General features: G+C 35.5%; 2 protein-coding genes across 14 annotated transcripts in view; one reads left to right on the plus strand and one right to left on the minus strand.

The window, feature by feature from the left end:
* The window catches only part of DLG2 (discs large MAGUK scaffold protein 2), a 2,230,265-nt gene that overhangs the window by 1,461,229 nt on the left and 749,430 nt on the right, over positions 1-19,606 (minus strand). For 2 of the 13 annotated variants that reach the window (XM_050755809.1, XM_050755808.1), the window contains exon 1: positions 5,672-8,808. The exons of 10 other annotated variants lie outside the window; for them this stretch is intronic. In XM_050755809.1, coding sequence (XP_050611766.1) covers positions 5,672-5,713 — 42 coding nt within the window. In that variant the 5' untranslated portion in view covers positions 5,714-8,808. Of the gene's footprint in view, positions 1-5,671; positions 8,809-19,606 lie in introns of those variants that run through there. One more of the 13 variants, XM_050755811.1, reaches the window with a different exon arrangement.
* The window catches only part of TMEM126A (transmembrane protein 126A), a 1,099,470-nt gene that overhangs the window by 301,980 nt on the left and 777,884 nt on the right, over positions 1-19,606 (plus strand). The window lies entirely within an intron of this gene.

The following is a 19,606-nucleotide window of genomic DNA, read 5'->3' on the forward strand; positions in this document are numbered from 1 at the left end:
AACATATTCATTGTAGTTTTCATATCTATATTATCTATTGAGGTAGGTTGTTAAAAAGGTTTCCAGTGGAACAGACCTGGTTTAGAAGGTGAGTTGACTTGCACCTAATAGTTATAATATTAGGCAAGTTATTTGTGTTTCCTAAACATTAGTTTCCTTATCTATAAAATAATAATGATCAAAATGCACAAATCTTATGTTACTGGGAAGCATTTTGAGAAAATACATTTAAACTTGTTGATGTAGTCCAGGGTTCATGCTAAGAGTTTGACAAATGGTAGCTATTATTGTTATTGTTCAATGTGCTGTTTTATCCTTTTTTTATTAAGTCTTGTTTCATTTTTTAAGTTGTGAGTTAATGGGCTTTGTTAGAAACTGTAGATCTAACACGTTAAGTAGGCTTAGGTATTATAAACCCAATATACTGAACTGGTGTCCAAATGGCTCATAACCATTTGGAGACCATACTAAAGGAGTTCCATAAGGAACTAATACATTATAGGTATCCTGACAGAGATAGTTATTCAATTGGAACCCTAAGAGGTACCATCTCTGACTTGTTATGAGCCATAGGTGTTACTCGAACTGTCCACACATTCTGATTCATAATTCCAAGTCCTGCCTACAACAAATTATGTGTTTATTAAAAGCATCAATATGTGGGATGCATCATAGGATCTAGCAAAGAGTAGGTGTCAGCAGCATAAGGAGACAGAGTTTCTGGAAGTTTCCTTTTCAGTTAGTCCACTGATCATTTTTTGAATCCCTAAATATGAATAAACTGTAAGAAAAAAATTAAGAAAATAGTTTATAGTTCCTGTCTGCAAAATTCTTAAAATTTTGTTGGGGTGAGGGAAATACCCAAACATAAGCAAAATTAACTATCAGTGTAAAATAATAATGCAAGTTATGATATAAGGCAGTAGAAGATGTATTGCCATAAATGATGGAGAAATTGTACTCACTAAGTTAAAGGAGAGATAAAGCATTGGAGTTAGTGTGACTGGGTTCCAGTCCTTGGAATATAGACACCCTATACCATTTATTAAAGGAATGAGAGAATTTAGACAAATATGGACAATGCAGGGAAAGGATTCCCATCACAGGAAAACAATTCCAGAAAATTATCGGGGCAGAAAGAGGGGGAGTTTGGTAAACAGCAATTTCACTGAATAAACCTGGTGAAAATTAACATGATAAATGTCTGAATTCTACAGTGTTTAGGCTTCAATACATTGTTTTAGTGTGAATTATTGATTCCCTCCAAACTAGCTCTACAACCTGGTTGAGCAGATCCAAAAGAGTACGTGACTTAGTGTAAGTGGTTTGCGATTGGCAAATCCAGTACTATTCAAACTGAAGCCTATATGACTTTAAAGGCTACGAGGTTTTTTCTTCCTTTTTTTCTTTCTCTCAAAATAATTTAACCAGCATTAACATAAACAAATAATGTGAAAAGAAGCTGAGTGAATAAAAAAGAAATCTGAGACTCAGTTAATGCATTCTTTTAAAGTATCTCTTGAGTACCTACTATGTACTTACCATTGTTCTTTGTGCTGACGATATAAAGGTGAACAAAACAACTAGAACTCCAGGTTCCATGGAGCTAACATGTGACTATGCATATGTGTCATTGTGATGGTTATTATGGTGGGACAGGAAATATTATACCTAAATGTGTTTCTCATTACTTATAGATATATTTTAATTGAGCTCAATTTCTAATGTGATTCTTACTGAAGGCATTCTGAAGCCTTACTGTCACTTGGCGATCTTTGTTTTTCAATGATAAGTTAAATTGATTGAGTTATTACTATAGTCTAAGAACTTTTTATAGTGTTCACATGCCTTATCTAACATACTACTTATAATAGCTAAGAGCTATTATTATACCTCTTTTTACAGATGAGAAAAAACTAAACTTTCTTAAGCTATGCAATAAATGGGGAAGACAAGTTCAAATGTAGTTCTTTTGAAATCCCAAAAATCCATACTTTAAAACCATTCTGTTACAGTCTTTTTCTTAAAAGCTTTTATATTTACGCCAGCAAGTTTTAAAAATAAAGGAGCAGAATTCTAGAATTTATGCAGTAGGCAGCAGGATTTACTCGAAAGAGTAATAAGTCAACGCTCAAGAGATTCTGCTCTGACACACTGTGGAACTGAGTAACTAGTCATTTCCTCTCTCTATCTTAGTTTTCTTACCTGTGCTATAGGTCTAATACTTGCAATTCATATTTCAGGGATTGTGGGTTTGTGAATGTACATGTGGGTATGTTTGTAGTAGCAATGAAAAAAGGGAAATAGTGAGATGAGGAAGATAAAATTATTTCAAAAATTGTCATCAGTATCATTACCTTCAAAAATAGATCCATTTCCAAAGACAAAAATGATACAGACATCTGATGCAACAAGCTTCCTGTATATTTTCTCATTAAAGAGGCACTTTTCATATAATATAGACAATTTCAGATGGAAACTAAACTACCTGTGTACATGATGATCACATTGCTTCTTTTTAGTGAGTAGACTAAAACTAAACTGTTCTAATCATATTTTGTAAAAAGTTAAAATAAAAACTGAAGCCAATGTAATGTGAATCTTTATCAAACTCTATTTAAAACTAACAGGAAAACACAGGACATAAAGAATGGCCATTGATTAGAAGTTTTCATTCATTTCATTTCCTTCTGTTGAAAGCTCTCCTAGAAAATAGGTAGCAAAGTAACACCATTTCCAAAGAGTTAGATTGTGATGACCACTCAGTCAATTCTCACAGCATTGGTTTATCTTTCCTTTATGATTTACCCCATTATTTCACTCTTCAGCCTTGTAAGAACCCATGTTCTAACCATTTCAAACTATTTGTAGCTCTTTGAAGTGCTCTGTGTCTTAGCTCTGTGCTTTCGCCACTCCCTTTACCCAGCATGCCTTCCTTACTCCAAGATTCTTGGCAAAAGTCCATTAGCTGTCAAGATTCAATTTAAAAGTGACCTCACAGCAAAATCTTTCTTGATTAGTCCAGGTAAAATTAGCCTGTGATTTTGTTTGTTTGTTTTGTTTACTTGTCTCTTTCTCCTACAATAACGCCCTGCATAGATGTCCATTATGGGTCAGAAATACTTCAAAGCATTTATTTGTTTATAGTCTGTGTCTTTTTCTAACTGGAAGCTTCTTAAAAGCAAGCACTGTTTCTATTTATCTTAGTTTCCAAGACTCTAGCATAGAGCATAAATCATAGATGTCATTCAAAAAATTGTAATAGATGAATGAATAAATGGTGACCCAGGAGTCACATTCTGATGTCTGTAAATATACGTGTGTGTGTGTGTGTGTGTGTATGTGGGTATGTGGACTTATTACATAAAAACATAAAATATCTTAAAACACCACTCTCAATAAAATTATTTGTTATATTTTATAAAGGTCCAATTAACAAAAAAGTTTATTCTAGAATAAAACACTGTGACATTAGTGGTCTATTGTGTGCAAAGAAAAAAAAAAAAGACAAGAAATGTTTCTATCCTTTGAATTTTAAGCACCTTGAAGTTTTGGGTAACTGTAACAAGAATCATGTTAAATCATGGCAAACATGAGAAACTATATACAATAAGAAAGAATTTGGTAGACCAAGGAAATAAGTAGTTCTTGTAACAATAGAAATAAAAGCAAACACTTTTTAAATGTAATATAAATAAACTAAAACAAAAATCAAAATAGATAAAAATATTACATGAGACTTTATTGCACCAATGTGATAAAATAATAGACCATAAATGAACTGCAAACTCTTTGGCAAAACTTGCTATCTCAGAAAGACAAGATAACCCTAAAAAATTATGAATTATTTAAGGAAGTGCAAGAGCTAATTACTGAAAAGATAGAAGCATAATTAAAATTAAAACTAATCTGCTCAAAGGAAGGTTATATATGTATGTGGCAATGCATATGGTCTCAATTTCTATCAATCAATACATAAGAAGTATCTATATCTTAGTACAGATTAGCCAAAGTACTAGGAATTTATTATTCAAAAGTAATCTGAATTTAGTTAAGATATTGTTAGTGAAGTTTTTATTACTTTGCTTATGAATTTAAATGAGAAAAATGTAAAGCTAAATTCATAAAGACAACTATTAGTAGGTTAGAGTAAAAAGAAATTTCCCAAAGCCCATTATGAAAGAACTTTGGACTTAAGTTTTCCTGCACTTCCAAAATATAACAATGAAATAGCAAAACAATTGTTATCTCTTTATCTAAATTATTTATGGAGCTTCCTCTGAATAAAGTACTTTTCTCCTTTCAAAAAGATGAGGAGGGAAAACATTTACAATTTACTGAGCTTGCAAAACAATGCATGTCATACCCATACTTTGGAACAGGAGATGATAATAGAGAAATCCAAGATGATATTTCGGCACATTTTTCATATTTTTAATTATTTTTTTCATGTTGTTTACTGTCTACATCTTATACATGGAGGAAAATTGACTACTAAAGTTCATTTTAAAAGTAGCAAAAAGCAAATTCTATAGAACTCTGAAAAATGATCCACAGAATGCTTCCAGGTTGTAGTTGTAAAAGAATTGGTCATCAAAACATAAATACTACCTGTTTGAAATTCAAATAGAAAATAAAAAAGCTTACAAAAGAGTGAGCAGCAGGGAGTTCTTTAATAAAACTTGTAAACACAGAAAATGAAACTTTAGTATCCAGACACATTAAAACACTCCCCTAGTAAAATAAAAGGGGGAAACACTTTATATTGACTTAAAAAAAAAAAAAAAAGATTCTTAATTTAGGTAGTCTTAACTGCCTCTTAATTTTTTTTCTCAAGGCAATCACTTTCCTTTTGGACTTCCTTCTACAAGAAATATAAGCTCAAAATGTTAACCAAGGATGTAATTCACTTAAATGATGCAACTGGAATTCCACAGCTGGTCTGGCCGGCTCAGTGCTGAATGAACACAGTGTCAGAAAACCTTCTCAATAATAATGCCCTGTTCGTGACAGGGGGTAAATCTCCCAAACTTGGGCTCAACTTCAGAGGCTCATTAGCTACAGCAAGTGAATGTCAGTGGGGTGACAACAGCGGGACAGCAGCACCCACGCAACTGAAGCAACCAGCCCACCCAGAGCTGACGATTTGTATAATCAATATCGGCAATTCCCAGTGAAAATCATTTGTTGATATGCACAGGATGGTCAGGTGTCCCACAGATCACATCTAATGCCATTACAGTCACTAGATTTAATCCCCCGGCTCTTAAGCAATTCAGCTGCAAGAACACAGGAAGCTCACAGCACTTTTTAAAAGAAAGACTAAATCATAATTCAAAGCATGCTCTATAGCTTTTTACCTTCTCTGATTTCTTGGTTCTGGCCTACCTAAATAATTTTCATCTTTTCCTCCCCCCTCTCCACCCCCCAACTATGAGCGTGAACCTGAATTACAAACAGTTAAACCTGAAGGTCACTTCACAGCAGCGTTCCAACATGCTCCCCCAGCGAGGCTGCACGGCAACAATAAAACAAAGCCTTTGCAACCACCTGTAATAATCTGCCTGCTCAGCCAGCAATCCGAAAAGTCCTGAAGCTACACAAGGTAGACATTTTCTGCAGCTGGTTTAACATGTATATTGTGCCCAGTTGCCGGCTCGCTTCCTCTTACCTTCACGTTAGTCCGGAGTGCACAGTAACATGCAAAGAACATTGCAGTAAATAAGGAGCATATGGACCGGTATTCAGCTTCTCAGCACAGCGCAAGCCCCACACACACGATCCTGGGCATGTGCTACTAAAGAGCATCCGTTCCCTCTGTCAGTTTGAAAATGCATTGATCTCTGTTTTCTCTGACTACAAAACGACATGTCTTGAAGGCACTGAGTGAGAGCTCAAAATCTCTTCATTGGCTATATATAGCATTATGCCCAGTAATTTCAATTAGATGAGAATTCAGCGTCTGAAAGTTAAGACCTCAGTTGCTTTTCCTTCTAGCATTTTAAATCACTGGATTAAAAAAAAAAAAAAAAAAAAAAAAGAAGGAGGGGGGAATGAGCTCACTCAGGAAGGAGGGGGGGAAAGGTGAAGAATTGAAATTTAACCAATGAGTTACTCATATTTCTGGAGAGCCCTAGTGTTATCCTATTAAACACTTTACAATGGGATCGCATCAGGCAGACTGTAAAAGGAAACCCTTTTCCCTTTGGAGGTTTAATATGAGCTCTGCACTATATTCCAGGCTATTCTGGTGCAGCACCCTGTTTGGCAAATACTACAAATCACTGCAAACATGTCTCATTCTGCTTCTCCATGTGGAATAGGACTAGGACCAAAAGATCATTGTCACATAAAGTCCCCTAAAATGTGAACTGGGTTCCTCTGGGGTGATCTGTGGTTACAGGACTGAGAAGTACCACCTTCTCCTACTTCCCTGCCCTGTTACATCTTTTAGGGCTATCTAAAGTTGCCAGACTCCATAATAAAACGATGTGGCCAATTTTCCAAAACTATGTTTTATTGGTAAATGACAATCAGTAATGAGATGGGGTTGAAATGGAAACAGAAGATTCCAGGGGATAACATAACCTCAGATTCAGTAGCAACTGCTGCTGAATGTAAAATGTTCAGCAGGCTCCGGAAGGGAGAGAGCAAGAGAGAAAAATAAAAGCTTCTGCCCCTATAAATCCATAAGGAAAAAAAAGAAAAAAACTTTAAAACATCCGTCAGAGCCTTCTGTCTGTTGTCATTCCTGCCAGGCACCGGATGCTGCAAATTAACTCAATTTTTACTTAATCAAAAGGACAAAGTACAATTTAGGGTGCTATACCCTTATTTCCAGCCATGGGAAGCCCTAATTCTCAGCTAGAATTCTAAAGCTATCTGGCAAAATGCAAGCAGAAATGAACAGTTCTCACTGCAGCAAAAATAGTGGGAGGAAAAAAAAGTGGTTATGTCTTTGCCACGATGCTCCCCATCAGCTTCCAGCAACAGGGAAGATCAGCATAACTCACTAGAAAAAGCTGCAGTGACTTTTAGGATTTTTCTTTAATATGTTTTGCATAAGCCACCTCCCCTCTGGAGCCTGCAGTAGTGCTGAAGCACCATCAGAGTTACTGGGCATTTCTCCTGGGCAATGAGGTGAGGCAGCTTCAGGAGGAAGCAAGGTATTTAAGGGAGAGAAATTAAAGGAAGAAGAAAAGCAGGATTTTCTATTTCTCTCTTAATGACAAGCATTCAGAAAGTGTCGTCAGTTCTGACTAAATAGCTATTTTGGGCTGTCATTGTTTGTGCCTTTTTTTAGGAAGAAAGAGGCAATCTTATCCTAAGCTGGAGATCCTTTGGCAACGTAAGAGAAGGCAGCCACTTATTTTGATTTCCAGTTCCGTCTGTCTTAGGAGCCTAGGTAATTACAAATTGTAAGCACTTACAACACAACCAGTGACTTCCAGGACATTAAAAAATCTACATGGATGCCCAGCTCTCATCATTCCACAACTTTTTTTTTTTTTTTTAACGGACCTTAAATGCAAAACTGAGCATTTCAGTTAATAACACTTTCCCCTCCCAAGATTTATAGCAGGTCACATTTCCTGCAGCTCTTCCTAATAAATAAACCCAAATATAACAACTCAATGCCATGGAAAACATAGGAGAACTTAAAAATGCCTTTCTCCACTGCGGATTCAGAGGAATTTTTAAAAACCTACTTTATTCAACCTGTGAGTAAGTACCACTTTTTTTTCCATTGGAAGTGGGGAAAAGGAAATTTACATATGTTATTAATATTATTTTATTTAGTAGTTGCTGGGATATTTGGATGGCCCAGGAGAGAAAGATCAAAAAGAAGAACGAGAAAATGTTACAAATCTCAGAGCAGTTCACAAGCAAGGATTAAATGAAACAAGTCACAAGTGGAAAAGTACATGTAGGATTCCCCGTCAAGGCAATCAGGGAGGACTTCTAATAGGGCTTTAGATACCATTGTAATATGTATACATTTTTTTAAAAAGGCCCTTAGCCTTAAAAACTTCTTTAAAACACCTGAGTATACTTGTCTAGCCTACAAAATCCCAGGGCTATACCTGTAGATTTACTGCCTAATTTTCTTAAGTGGACTAGGGTAGCCAACTTACTACTCTCATTTTATAGATGCAGGAAATGGGGCATTAACTACAATGGCAATGTCCCACTAAAGAATATTCCATATTTTTAGGCAAAGAGTTCAGCAGAACAGTATATCTGCAAGAAGAATAACATTTGCTATAGTAGAAGAAAGTTATAACCGCCCATACATATTTTTGTAGGCAATAGAGTAAGTCTAGGCTTCCATACTGCAAGTAGTAGTCCTGGAAAATCACTTCCATGCCAGATTCCCATTTGTAAAATGAGGATAATAAGTATCTCATAGTGTCCAATGAGAATATTAATGATGAACCCTGCCATCAAAATAAAGTCTGGATGGATCAATTATTCAAGTATAAAAACTGAAACGGTAAACATATTAGAAGAAAACACAGATTTGGTTTTGTATAATATTGGAATACAGGAGCCTGAAGCTGTGCAAGAAAAGATAGACAATTGTGACTATACGAAAATATAAAACTTCTCCTTGGGTAAGTTATACACAATGACAAACAACAAAACTGGGAAACTATTTATAACACATTCCATGGGAAATTGTCTTAACATACATAGAACTTTCATAAATCACTAAGAGAAAATATAAAACCGAATGAAGCAGTCAAGGGACATGAAGTAGTAATTCACGAAAAGACCACAAAACACATTAAAAATGTTCAACCTCATATTTAAGAAAAAATATAAAAGTTAGAAAAGGTTATTAAAATTGACACATGAAGTATTAATGGAGATGCATTGATTGGTAAAAACTTTTTGGAAGGTAATCTGGAATTATCTATCAAATATTTAAAAAGGCAAATTACGTTTGATGTAGTGATTCAACTTTCAGGAATTTATCCCAGATATATGTGTGTGTATGTGTATCTAAAATATCCATCAGTTTGGAATTTATTTTTTAAAATTACAGTTTATTCATAACATAGGAATATAAGATATATATACACATATTCTTATGTGGAAAAATATCCAAGTTATACATAAAATTTTATGTAAAAATAAGGTTGCAAAAGAGCTGATATTGTATGAGGGTATTTGTATTTGTATATTTACATACCCTTGTAGGTAGAGATGTAGGGGTGTGTGTGTGTGTGTAAAATTTTAACAGTGTTGCTATTGGCTTAGGAAGGGATGCATGACAGTTTTCATTTTATACCGCTATACTCTAGGAAAATCATTCACAAAGAACAACTTATCCAACTATCCCATCAGTAAATGAGAGAAATAAAGACATAGGGAATAAGGAAATACTAGAAACTGTGAGGGGATTTACCTCATTGTACTCCATGAACAAAAGTCAGGGAATGATTGTGAGAGGAGAAATAGGAATCTATCAGTTTCTGAATTGATCTTAGATCTGAGTGTCTCTCTGAATGTGAACATCTCTCGGTAATGCATGTAACTCTAGTGTGTATGTATGCTGTTCTTAAACTATGGCCCTTAAATACAAACCAACTACTTTATTTGATTCCCAAATGGAAAAAGTGGCTATTAAGAAAACTTGACTAGTTGATTTTCACCTTATGCACTGAATTTAAACCTATCTACATATATTTGGTTTGTATTTTTAACAGTGGACATGTAATACTTTAAAAAATACAACCTGGATTGTAAAAAAGAAAAAAAATTCATTATTAAAGCAATACGCAACTATAATTTGTTACAAATATAATAACAGCAGCAACCTCTTTTAATATGGACAAATAATTCATATTGCTAAACATCTTTTCCCTAATCTATAAAATAAGGAGTTTGGACTATCTAGTTCTTTCTTATAGGTAGATAGAGTAGTTTTGTTAGGTGCCTTGCTTTTTGTTTTGTTTTCTTTAGATAGGACAAATTAGGAATGTTTATATGTTAAGGATTCTCTAGGTTGCACTACAGGCCAATTAAGTCAGAATTTCTGAGGGTGGGACCTAGGCATCCATATTTTACAGGGCTCCCCAAGGGATTCCAGTGTCCAGCTAGGATTGAGAATTACTGCCTTAGAGCAGGGGTCAGCAAACTGATTCTGTAAATGGCCAGATAATAAATATTTCAGGCTTGTAAGCCATACAATCTCTGTCACAACTACTTGATTTTAATGTTGTAGAGAGAAAGCAGCCTACATAAATATCTATTTAAACAGATAATACATAGTGTGTTCCAATAAAACTTTATTATTAATAAACATTAAAATTGAATTTCATATAATGTTCACATGTCAGAAAATACGGTGATTTTTTTAACCATTTAAAAATGTACAACATTTCTTAGCTTGTAATTTGCCAACCTTTTCTCTAAAGTCTAGAGCAGTGGTACTCAAAGTGCAGTCTTTGGGCTAGGTGCATCACTGTATGTTAGCAATTTGTTAGAACGAGAAATTCTCCATACCCCAGACCTACTGAATCAAAAACACTAGGTATGTGGCTCAGGTATCTGTGTTAACAAGCCCTCCAGGTGATTTTCAAGTAAGCTAAGGTTTGAGAATCACTGCTCTGAAGAAAGAGGAAAATTGATGGCTTTGGCTCTCACAAAAAAATAGGAAGACATCAACTCCAGAGCACAGGTATAAAAATTAACTTTATAGAAGAGAAAAGTATAGAAAACAAAGAGAAGGCAATTTCTGTTGTAAATGAGGTAATTTTAGAGTGGAGTCTAAAGATTCTGAGATGGATGCCAGTTGAGAAAGGAACTATATAATACCTGATAACTTAGAATCCTTTCTGTCTTAGAAACTCTAACAGCTCTTGGCCCTTTGAGTTAAAAAAAAAAAAAAAAAAAAAAAAAAAAAAAAAAAAAAAACAGACCTTGGTTTAAATTCCTTTTCTCGCACTTGCCAGCTGTGTGACCTTGGGTAAGTTACGTAACTTCTCTCTGCCACAGAGTATTCCTCTATAAAATAAAGATAACAAATCTACTTCATAGGGATGCTGTAAGAAGTCAAATATATAACGTGTGCACACTGCTAGTCCCATTACCTGAAACATGGTAAATGTAATAAGTGGTAGTTTTCAGTGAAAAGAGAACTGAAATGATAGAGGTAAAGGTAAAGGTAAAAAGGTGCTATCATTCCTCTTGACTGGCTTCTTTTAAATACCTAGACGATTCTTTCAGGGGTTTGTAGATCACCTAGGACTTCCCTAGTATTTCCAGTCAGCCATAAAGAGAATTCTCAGAAAGTCTGGTAATCTCATTATAAACCCTGAATCAATTTACTATTATTGGAATTTCTTGCATCCTCCTTGGGATTTTCCTGAGATAATAATAACATATTTACAAATTAAAAATTGTTTCAGAGTTTCTAAAAAATTTCCACAAAAGTATCCCTAAAGTCATAAGAGAATATATTTATACACCTGGAAGTGTATAAAATATATAAAATTGTATGTCATTCATGTTTCATTTCTTACCTTAAAAATTGATATGTTAAATTCAAGCAGAAAATATATCTCTATTTGTTATAAAGTAATCTTTTACATTTCTTACAAATCACTAAATTTAACAAGCCAAGAAGGCTATGCAATACTTTTAATACTCTCTGATATATATCTATATTACTGTGAATGCCTAGGGGTAGGGGTATTCTTGCCTCAGTTCACAAGTAAAGATATATCCCATTTGAGTTTTCATCCTCACATAAGCCCTGAAGATACTGTCATCATCCCCTGGTGTCCAGTGAGGAAAACTGACACAGTGATTTGTTGTTGTTGTTAATTTTTTTTATTACACTTTAAGTTCTAGGGTACATGTGCACAACGTGGTTTGTTACATATGTATACATGTGCCATGTTGGTGTGCTGCACCCATTAACTCATCATTTACATTAGGTATATCTCCTCATGCTATCCTACCCACTTCCCCACCCCATGACAGGCCCCAGTGTGTCATATTCCCCTTCCTGTGTCCAACTGTTCTCATTGTTCAATTCCCACCTATGAGTGAGAACATGCAGTGTTTGGTTTTCTGTCCTTGCAATAGTTTGCTGAGAATGATGGTTTCCAGCTGCATCCATGTCCCTACAAAGGACATGAACTCATCCTTTTTTATGGCTGCATAGTATTCCATGGTGTATATGTGCCACATTTTCTTAATCCAGTCTATCATTGTTGGACATTTGGGTTCGCTCCAAGTCTTTGCTATTATGAATAGTGCCACAATAAACATTCGTGTTCATGTGTCTTTATAGCAACATGATTTATAATCCTTTGGGCATATACCCAGTAATGGGATGACTGGGTCAAATGGTATCTCTAGTTCTAGATCCTTGAGGAATCACCACACTGTCTTCCACAATGGTGAACTAGTTTGCAGTCCCACCAACAGTGTAAAAGTGTTCCTATTTCTCCACATCCTCTCCAGCACCTGTTGTTTCCTGACTTTTTAATGATCACCATTCTAACTGGTGTATGATGGTATCTCATTGTGGTTTTGATTTGCATTTCTCTGATGGCCAGTGATGATGAGCATTTTTTCAAGTGTCTGTTGGCTGCATAAACGTCTTCTTTTGAGAAGTGTCTGTTCATATCTTTTGTCCATTTTTTGATGGGGTTGTTTTTTTCTTGTAAATTTGTTTGAGTTATTTGTAGATTCTGGATATTAGCCTTTGTCAGATGAGTAGATTGCAAAACTTTTCTCCCATTCTGTAGGTTGCCTGTTCACTGTGATGGTAGTTTCTTTTGCTGTGCAGAAGCTCTTTAGTTTAATTAGATCCCATTTGTCAATTTTGGCTTTTGTTGCCATTGCTTTTGGTGTTTTAGACATGAAGTCCTTGCCCATGCCTATGTCCTGAATGGTATTGCCTAGGTTTTCTTCTAGGGTTTTTATGGTTTTAGGTCTAACATTTAAGTCTTTAATTCATCTTGAATTAATTTTTGTATAAAGTGTAAGGAAGAGATCCAGTTTCAGCTTTCTACATATGGCTAGCCAGTTTTCCCAGCACCTTTTATTAAATAAGGCATCCTTTCCCCATTTCTTTCTTTTGTCAGGTTTGTCAAAGATCAGATGGCTGTAGATGTGTGGTATTATTTCTGAGGGCTCTGTTCTGTTCCATTGGTCTATATCTCTGTTTTGGTAACAGTGCCATGCTGTTTTGGTTACTGTAGCCTTGTAGTATAGTTTGAAGTCAGGTAGCATGATGCCTCCAGCTTTGTTCTTTTGGCTTAGGATTGTCTTCATAATGTGGGCTCTTTTTTGGTTCCAAATGAATTTTAAAGTAGTTTTTTCCAATTCTGTGAAGAAAGTTATTGGTAGCTTGATGAGGATGGCAGTGAATCTATGAATTACCTTGGGCAGTATGGCCATTTTCACAATATTAATTCTTCCTATCCATGAGCATGAAATGTTCTTCCATTTGTTTGTGTCCTATTTTGTTGAGCAGCTGTTTTTAGTTCTCCTTGAAAAGGTCCTTCACATCCCTTATAAGTTGGATTCCTAGGTATTTTATTCTCTCTGAAACAATTGTGAATGGGAGTTCACTCATGATTTGGCTCTCTGTTTTTCTGTTATTGGTGTGTAAGAATGCTTGTGATTTTTGCACATTGATTTTGTACCCTGAGACTTCGCTGAAGTTGCTTATCAGCTTAAGGAGATTGTGGGCTGAGATGATGGGGTTTTCTAAATATACAATCATGTCATCTGCAAACAGGGACAATTTGACTTCCTCTTTTCCTAATTGAATACCCTTTGTTTCTTTCTCCTGCCTGATTGCCCTGGAAACTGGCATGGTGATTTAAGCAAATTATTCAAATTTATACAGAAGCTAGAGGTGGAACTCCAATACTAGGACTTTTAGTTGTAAAGCCCAGAGGAAATTTCTCAAGATCCCAGTGCCTATACAGTGATTCTTAACTGTTCCACACAAAACAATTCTTTTATATATAAATGTTTAATATTCTACTTACAACCATGAAAATGACAGATAATATAACCTACTTTTACATAGAATATAAAAATTCAACATAATATATAATATAAAGAATTGAATTTAAAGTTGAAATTAACATAAAGTATACTTCAATGGCAATACTCAGGTAAAATTCCACCAATGGCATAATTAAATGGGCAGGCGCTTAATTGGTATATTGAATTGGGGATGGCATTGAATCTATAAATTACCTTGGGCAGTATGGCCATTTTCACGATATTGATTCTTACTATCCATGAGCATGCAAGCTACCAATAACTTTCTTCACAGAATTGGAAAAAACTACCTTAAAGTTCATATGGAACTAAAAAAGAGCCTGCATTGCCAAGACAATCCTAAGCCAAAAGAACAAAGCTGGAGCCATCGAGCTACCTGACTTCAAACTATACTACAAGGCTACAGTAACCAAAACACAGGTATATTGAATTTGCTACACAAAGCTCAAAAGCAGCATTGCTATCAGTGACACAATATTCTGAACTGTTGAAAACTCTTCGTAAAGTTCTGAATAAAACAAAGAACAATCTTCCCTTATATCAGAAGGAAATTTCTTATAGAGAAATTGTGTTACTGAAAACTTCAGTGCATATCAACTTAATGGAAGAGGTGCTTTGTGTTAAATACATAAAATGAAGTATGATTCCAGGCTCAGGAAATTTTATCAAGTATCTATTATAAACTAATGTCCTGTAAGATATTTAAAGAGGGTAGTACTGGCCTTAATGAGAACCACTTGACGCACAGCCTGAGAGTAAATGTAGATTTAGGAATACATGGTTGCAAAGATCTTTTTAAATTCCTTACCACAATTACTCACCACTCTGTACCAAGGAAGTTCTACATGTACTTTCAGAGTGTAAAAAGCCTACTCTTCTGGATAAAGAGAAAAATCTAAGAATGAGTGCCTCACAAGCAACCACAGATTCTAAATTATAGGACTGAAAAGACAATGGAATGGACATATCATAACCAATACAAAAAAAAAAAAAAAAGGCTTCAGGGAGTGACCATCTCAAAATCCTGTTACTCCTTAATGGTCGGATCAGAGGCTATCTTTTTATGAGATCAGCCCCTGCAGAGTCTTTTTTCTGAATGCTTGCAACATGTATTATTTGTATTGCCCAATTTAGTATCTGATTATACAGTGTCTTGTATTGTTTTCTTATTGCCTTTTGTGCCTAAAATTCATCTCAACCCCATGTTAAGCATTTCAAAAGTAAAGGACAACAATGAGCTGGAAAACACTTCCTTTGAGCACATAGTATTGTTACTTATTCTTCGTGAACTGATAGATTGGTGAGGAGCTGGGAAAAAATTAATGAAAAACCTCAAAAAGGCCCCAACACTGCCTGCTAATCCTACCCTGTTCTTTGAACAACCTCCTCCATCCTCTTTTGAAAGGTGATTTCAAACATTCTCTACTCTCCTCAAACCTCACACCTTCCTCCATCCTCATTCCACTTAGTAGATAGTTGCCTTCTACTAAGAAGAAAACAAAAACAAAACAAAACAGAGAAAACAAAAGCCAACGCACAAGTCCTCAACTTTTATCACAAAATAAAAGGAAAATCAGTGACTGTCCTTCCTTCTTTTGCTCCTCTCAGCATATGTTCCCCTCCCATCAAGAATGGATCTTTCTCTCTTCTTGCTCCTTCTTATGACAATTAAAATTCATGTTCAATCTTTCCCATCTAAAAACAAATGCAAAACAGTAACTACTTCCTCTAATCACAGTTCCATATCAAGCTACTATCCTTCCTCATTCCTTGACACACAACCTTTTTAGGAAAGCCAGCCCCTCACTCTCCATCCATTTCTTCATTTTCCACACTGATTCTGACTCCTTAACACATTGATTTATGTCCCGTCCCCAGCCCCTTAAAATTGGGCATCACAACCAACATGTCACTTATTTAACTTTCACTTCTCTATCTTCATCCTCACCCACCACACTTCTGAGCAGATTCCAAACAGCTGAGCTCCCCCTCCTCTTGAAACACCCTTATCCTTTGGCTTCTGACTTTAAGTTTCCCCACCATAACCTTTCAGTATATATATAAATATATTTTATTTTCAGTTCAGGGGTACATGTTGAGGCTTGTTAATAGGTAAACTTGTGTCCTGGGGATTTCTTGGACAGATTATTTCATCAGCCAGGTATTAAGCCTAATATCCATTAGTTACTTTTCCTGATCCTTTCTCCTCTCACTCTTTACTTTATGATATATAAAATTGAATGTCTTTGTGTCATTCCCCTCTATGTGTCCATGTTTTCTCATCATTTAGCTTCCACTTGTGAGAGCATGCAGTATTTGGTTTTCTCTTCCTGTGTTAGTTTCCTAAGGATAATGGCCTCCAGCTCCATCCATATTCCTGCAAAGTGTCCATTTTTATGGCGGCATAGTACCACATAAATTTCATTAATTTTTTCCCAGCTCCTCACCAATCTATCAGTTCACGAAGAATAAGTAACAATACTATGTGCTCAAAGGAAGTGTTTTCCAGCTCATTGTTGTCCTTTACTTTTGAAATGCTTAACGTGGGGTTGAGATGAATTTTAGGCACAAAAGGCAATAAGAAATTCATGTACCACATGAAGAAAATGTACCACGTTTCTGCAATGAACATATGCAGGCATGTGTCTTTATAATAAAATGATTTATATTTCTTTGGGTATATAGCCAGTAATGGGATTGCTGGGTTAAATGGTATTTCTGTGTTGAGGTCTTTGAGGAAATGCCACACTGTCTTCCAATAGGATTGAACTAATTTACTACTTTAATCTCCTAGCAACAGTGTATGTGTTCCTTTTTCTACACAATCTTGCCAGCATATGTTATTTTTTGACTTTTTAATAATAACTATTCTCACCAGTGTGAGATGGTATCTCATTGTGGTTTTGACTTGCATTTCTCTAATAATCAGTCATGTTGAGCTTCTTTTCATGATTGCTGGCTACATACATGTCTTCTTTAGAAAAGTGTCTGTTCATGTCCTTTGCCCACTTTTTAATGGGGCTGTTTGCTTCTTTCTTGTAAATTTGTTTAAGTTCCTTATAGATGCTTATTATTAGACCTTTGTTGAATGAATACTTTGCAAAATTTTTCTCCCATTCTGTAGGTTGTCTGTTTACTCTGTTGATGGTTTCTTTTGCTGTGCAGTAGGTCTTTAGTTTAATTAGATCCCACTTGTCAATTTTTGCTTTTGTTGCAATTGCTTTTGGCATCTTCATAATGAAATCTTTGCCTGTGCCTATGTCCTGAATGGTACTGCCTAGATTGTCTTCCAGGGTTTTTATAATTTTGGGTTTTACATTGAAGTCTTTAATCCATTTTGAGTTAATTTTTGTATATGGTGTAAGGAACAAGGTTCAGATTCAATTTTCTGCATATAACTAGCCAGTGATCTCAGCACCATTATTTACTGGATAAGGAATCCTTTCCCCATTGCTTGATTTGATTATTTTACATTCCGGATACATGTGCAGAACATGCAGGTTTGTTACATAGGTATACATGTACCATGGTGGGTTTTTGTACCTATTGACCTGTCCTCTAAGTTCCCTCTCCTCAGTCGCACCACACAACAGGCCCTGGTGTGTGTTGTTCCTGTCCTTGTGTCCACCTGTTCTCATTGTTCAGCTCCCACTTATGAGTGAGATCATGCAGAGTTTGGTTTTCCGTTCCTGTGTTAGTTTGCTGGGGATGATGGCTTCATGTCCCTGCGAACCACATGATCTCATTCCTTTTTTATGGCTACACAGTATTCCATGGTATATATGTACTACATTTTCTTTATCCAGTCTTTGGTGGGCATTTGGATTAGTTCCATGACTTTGCTATTGTAAATAGCACTGCGATAAACATATGTGTGCATGTGTCTTTATAGTAGAATGATTTATATTCCTTTGGGTATATACCCAGTAATGGGATTGCTAGGTCAAATGTTATTTCTGGTTTTAGATCCTTGAGGAATCACCATACTGTCTTCCATAATGCCTGAACTAATTTACATTACCACCAACAGTGTAAAAGCATTCCTATTTCTCCACAGCCTCACCAGCATCTATTGTTTCTTGACTTTTTAATAATTGCTATTCTGACAGGCATGAGGTGGTATCTCATTGTGGGTTTGATTTGCATTTATCTCATTATCAGTGATGTTGAGCTTTTTTTAATATATGTTTGTTGGCCACATAAATGTTTTTGTCAGCTTTGTCGAAGATCAGTAGGTATGCAGTCTTATTTCTAGGTTCTCTATTCTCTTCCACTGGTCTGTGTGTCTGTTTTGTACCAGTACCATCCTCTTTTGGTTACTGTAGCCCTGTAGTATATTTTTAAGTCAAATAGTGAGATGCCTCCAGCTCTGTTCCTTTGCTTAGGATTGCCTTGGCTTTTTAGGCTGTTTTTTGGTTCCATATGAATTTTAAAATAGTTTTTTTCTAGTTCTGTGAAGAATCTAAATGGTAGTTATTAAGAATAGCATTGAATCCATAAATTGCTTTGGGCAGTACAGCCACTTTAATGATATTAATTTTTCCTATCCATGAGCATAGAATATTTTTCCATTTGTGTCATCTCTGATTTTTTTGAGCAGTGGTTTGTAGTTCTCCTTGTACAGATCTTTCACCTCTCTAGTTAGCTGTATTCCTAGGTATTTTATTCTTTCAGTGGCAGTTGTGAATGGGACGAATTCATGATTTGGCTCTCAGCTTGATTGTGGTTAGTGAATAGGAATGCCAGTGATTTTTGCACATTCATTTTTTATCCTGAGATTTTGCTGAAGTTGTTTATCTGCTCATAAAGCTTTTGGGCTGAGACTATGGGGTTTTCTAGATATAGGATCATGTCATCTGCAAATAGAAATAATTTGACTTCTCTTCCTATCTGGATGCACTTTATTTATTTCTCTTTCCTCATTGCCCTGGCAAGGACTTCTAGTACTACGTTGAACAAGAGTGGTGAGAAAGGGAATCCTTTCATTGTGCCGGTTTTTGCAGGGGGATGTTTTCAGCTTTTTCCCATTCAGTATGATGTTGGTTGTTGGTTTGTTCTATCTGGCTCTTATTATTTTGAGGTGTGTTCCTTCCACACCTAGTTTATTGAGAATTTTTAAAGAATTTTTAACACGAATTGATGTTGAATTTTATTGAAACCCTCTTCTGCATCTATTTAGATAATCATGTGGTTTTTGTCTTTATTTCTGTTTATGCAATAAATCACATTTATTGATTTGTATATGTTGAACCAACTTTGCATCCTAGATATAAAGCCTATTTTATCGTGGTCGATAAGCTTTTTGATGTGTTACTGGATTTGATTTGCTAGTATTTTGTTGAGAATATTTGCATCAAGGTTCATCAAGAATACTGGCCTGAAGTTTTCTTTTTTTGTTGTTATTTTTGCTATGTTTGGGTATAAGAATTATGCTGGTCTCATAGAATGAGTTAGGGAAGAGTCCCATCTCAATTTTTTGGAGTAGTTTCAGTAGGAGTGGTACCAGCTCTTCTTTGTACATCTTCTTTGTACATCTGTGAATCCGTCTGGTCCTGGGTTTCTGTTT

The sequence above is a fragment of the Macaca thibetana genome, chromosome 14 (assembly GCF_024542745.1).
Source record: "Macaca thibetana thibetana isolate TM-01 chromosome 14, ASM2454274v1, whole genome shotgun sequence".
Taxonomy (NCBI): domain Eukaryota; kingdom Metazoa; phylum Chordata; class Mammalia; order Primates; family Cercopithecidae; genus Macaca; species Macaca thibetana.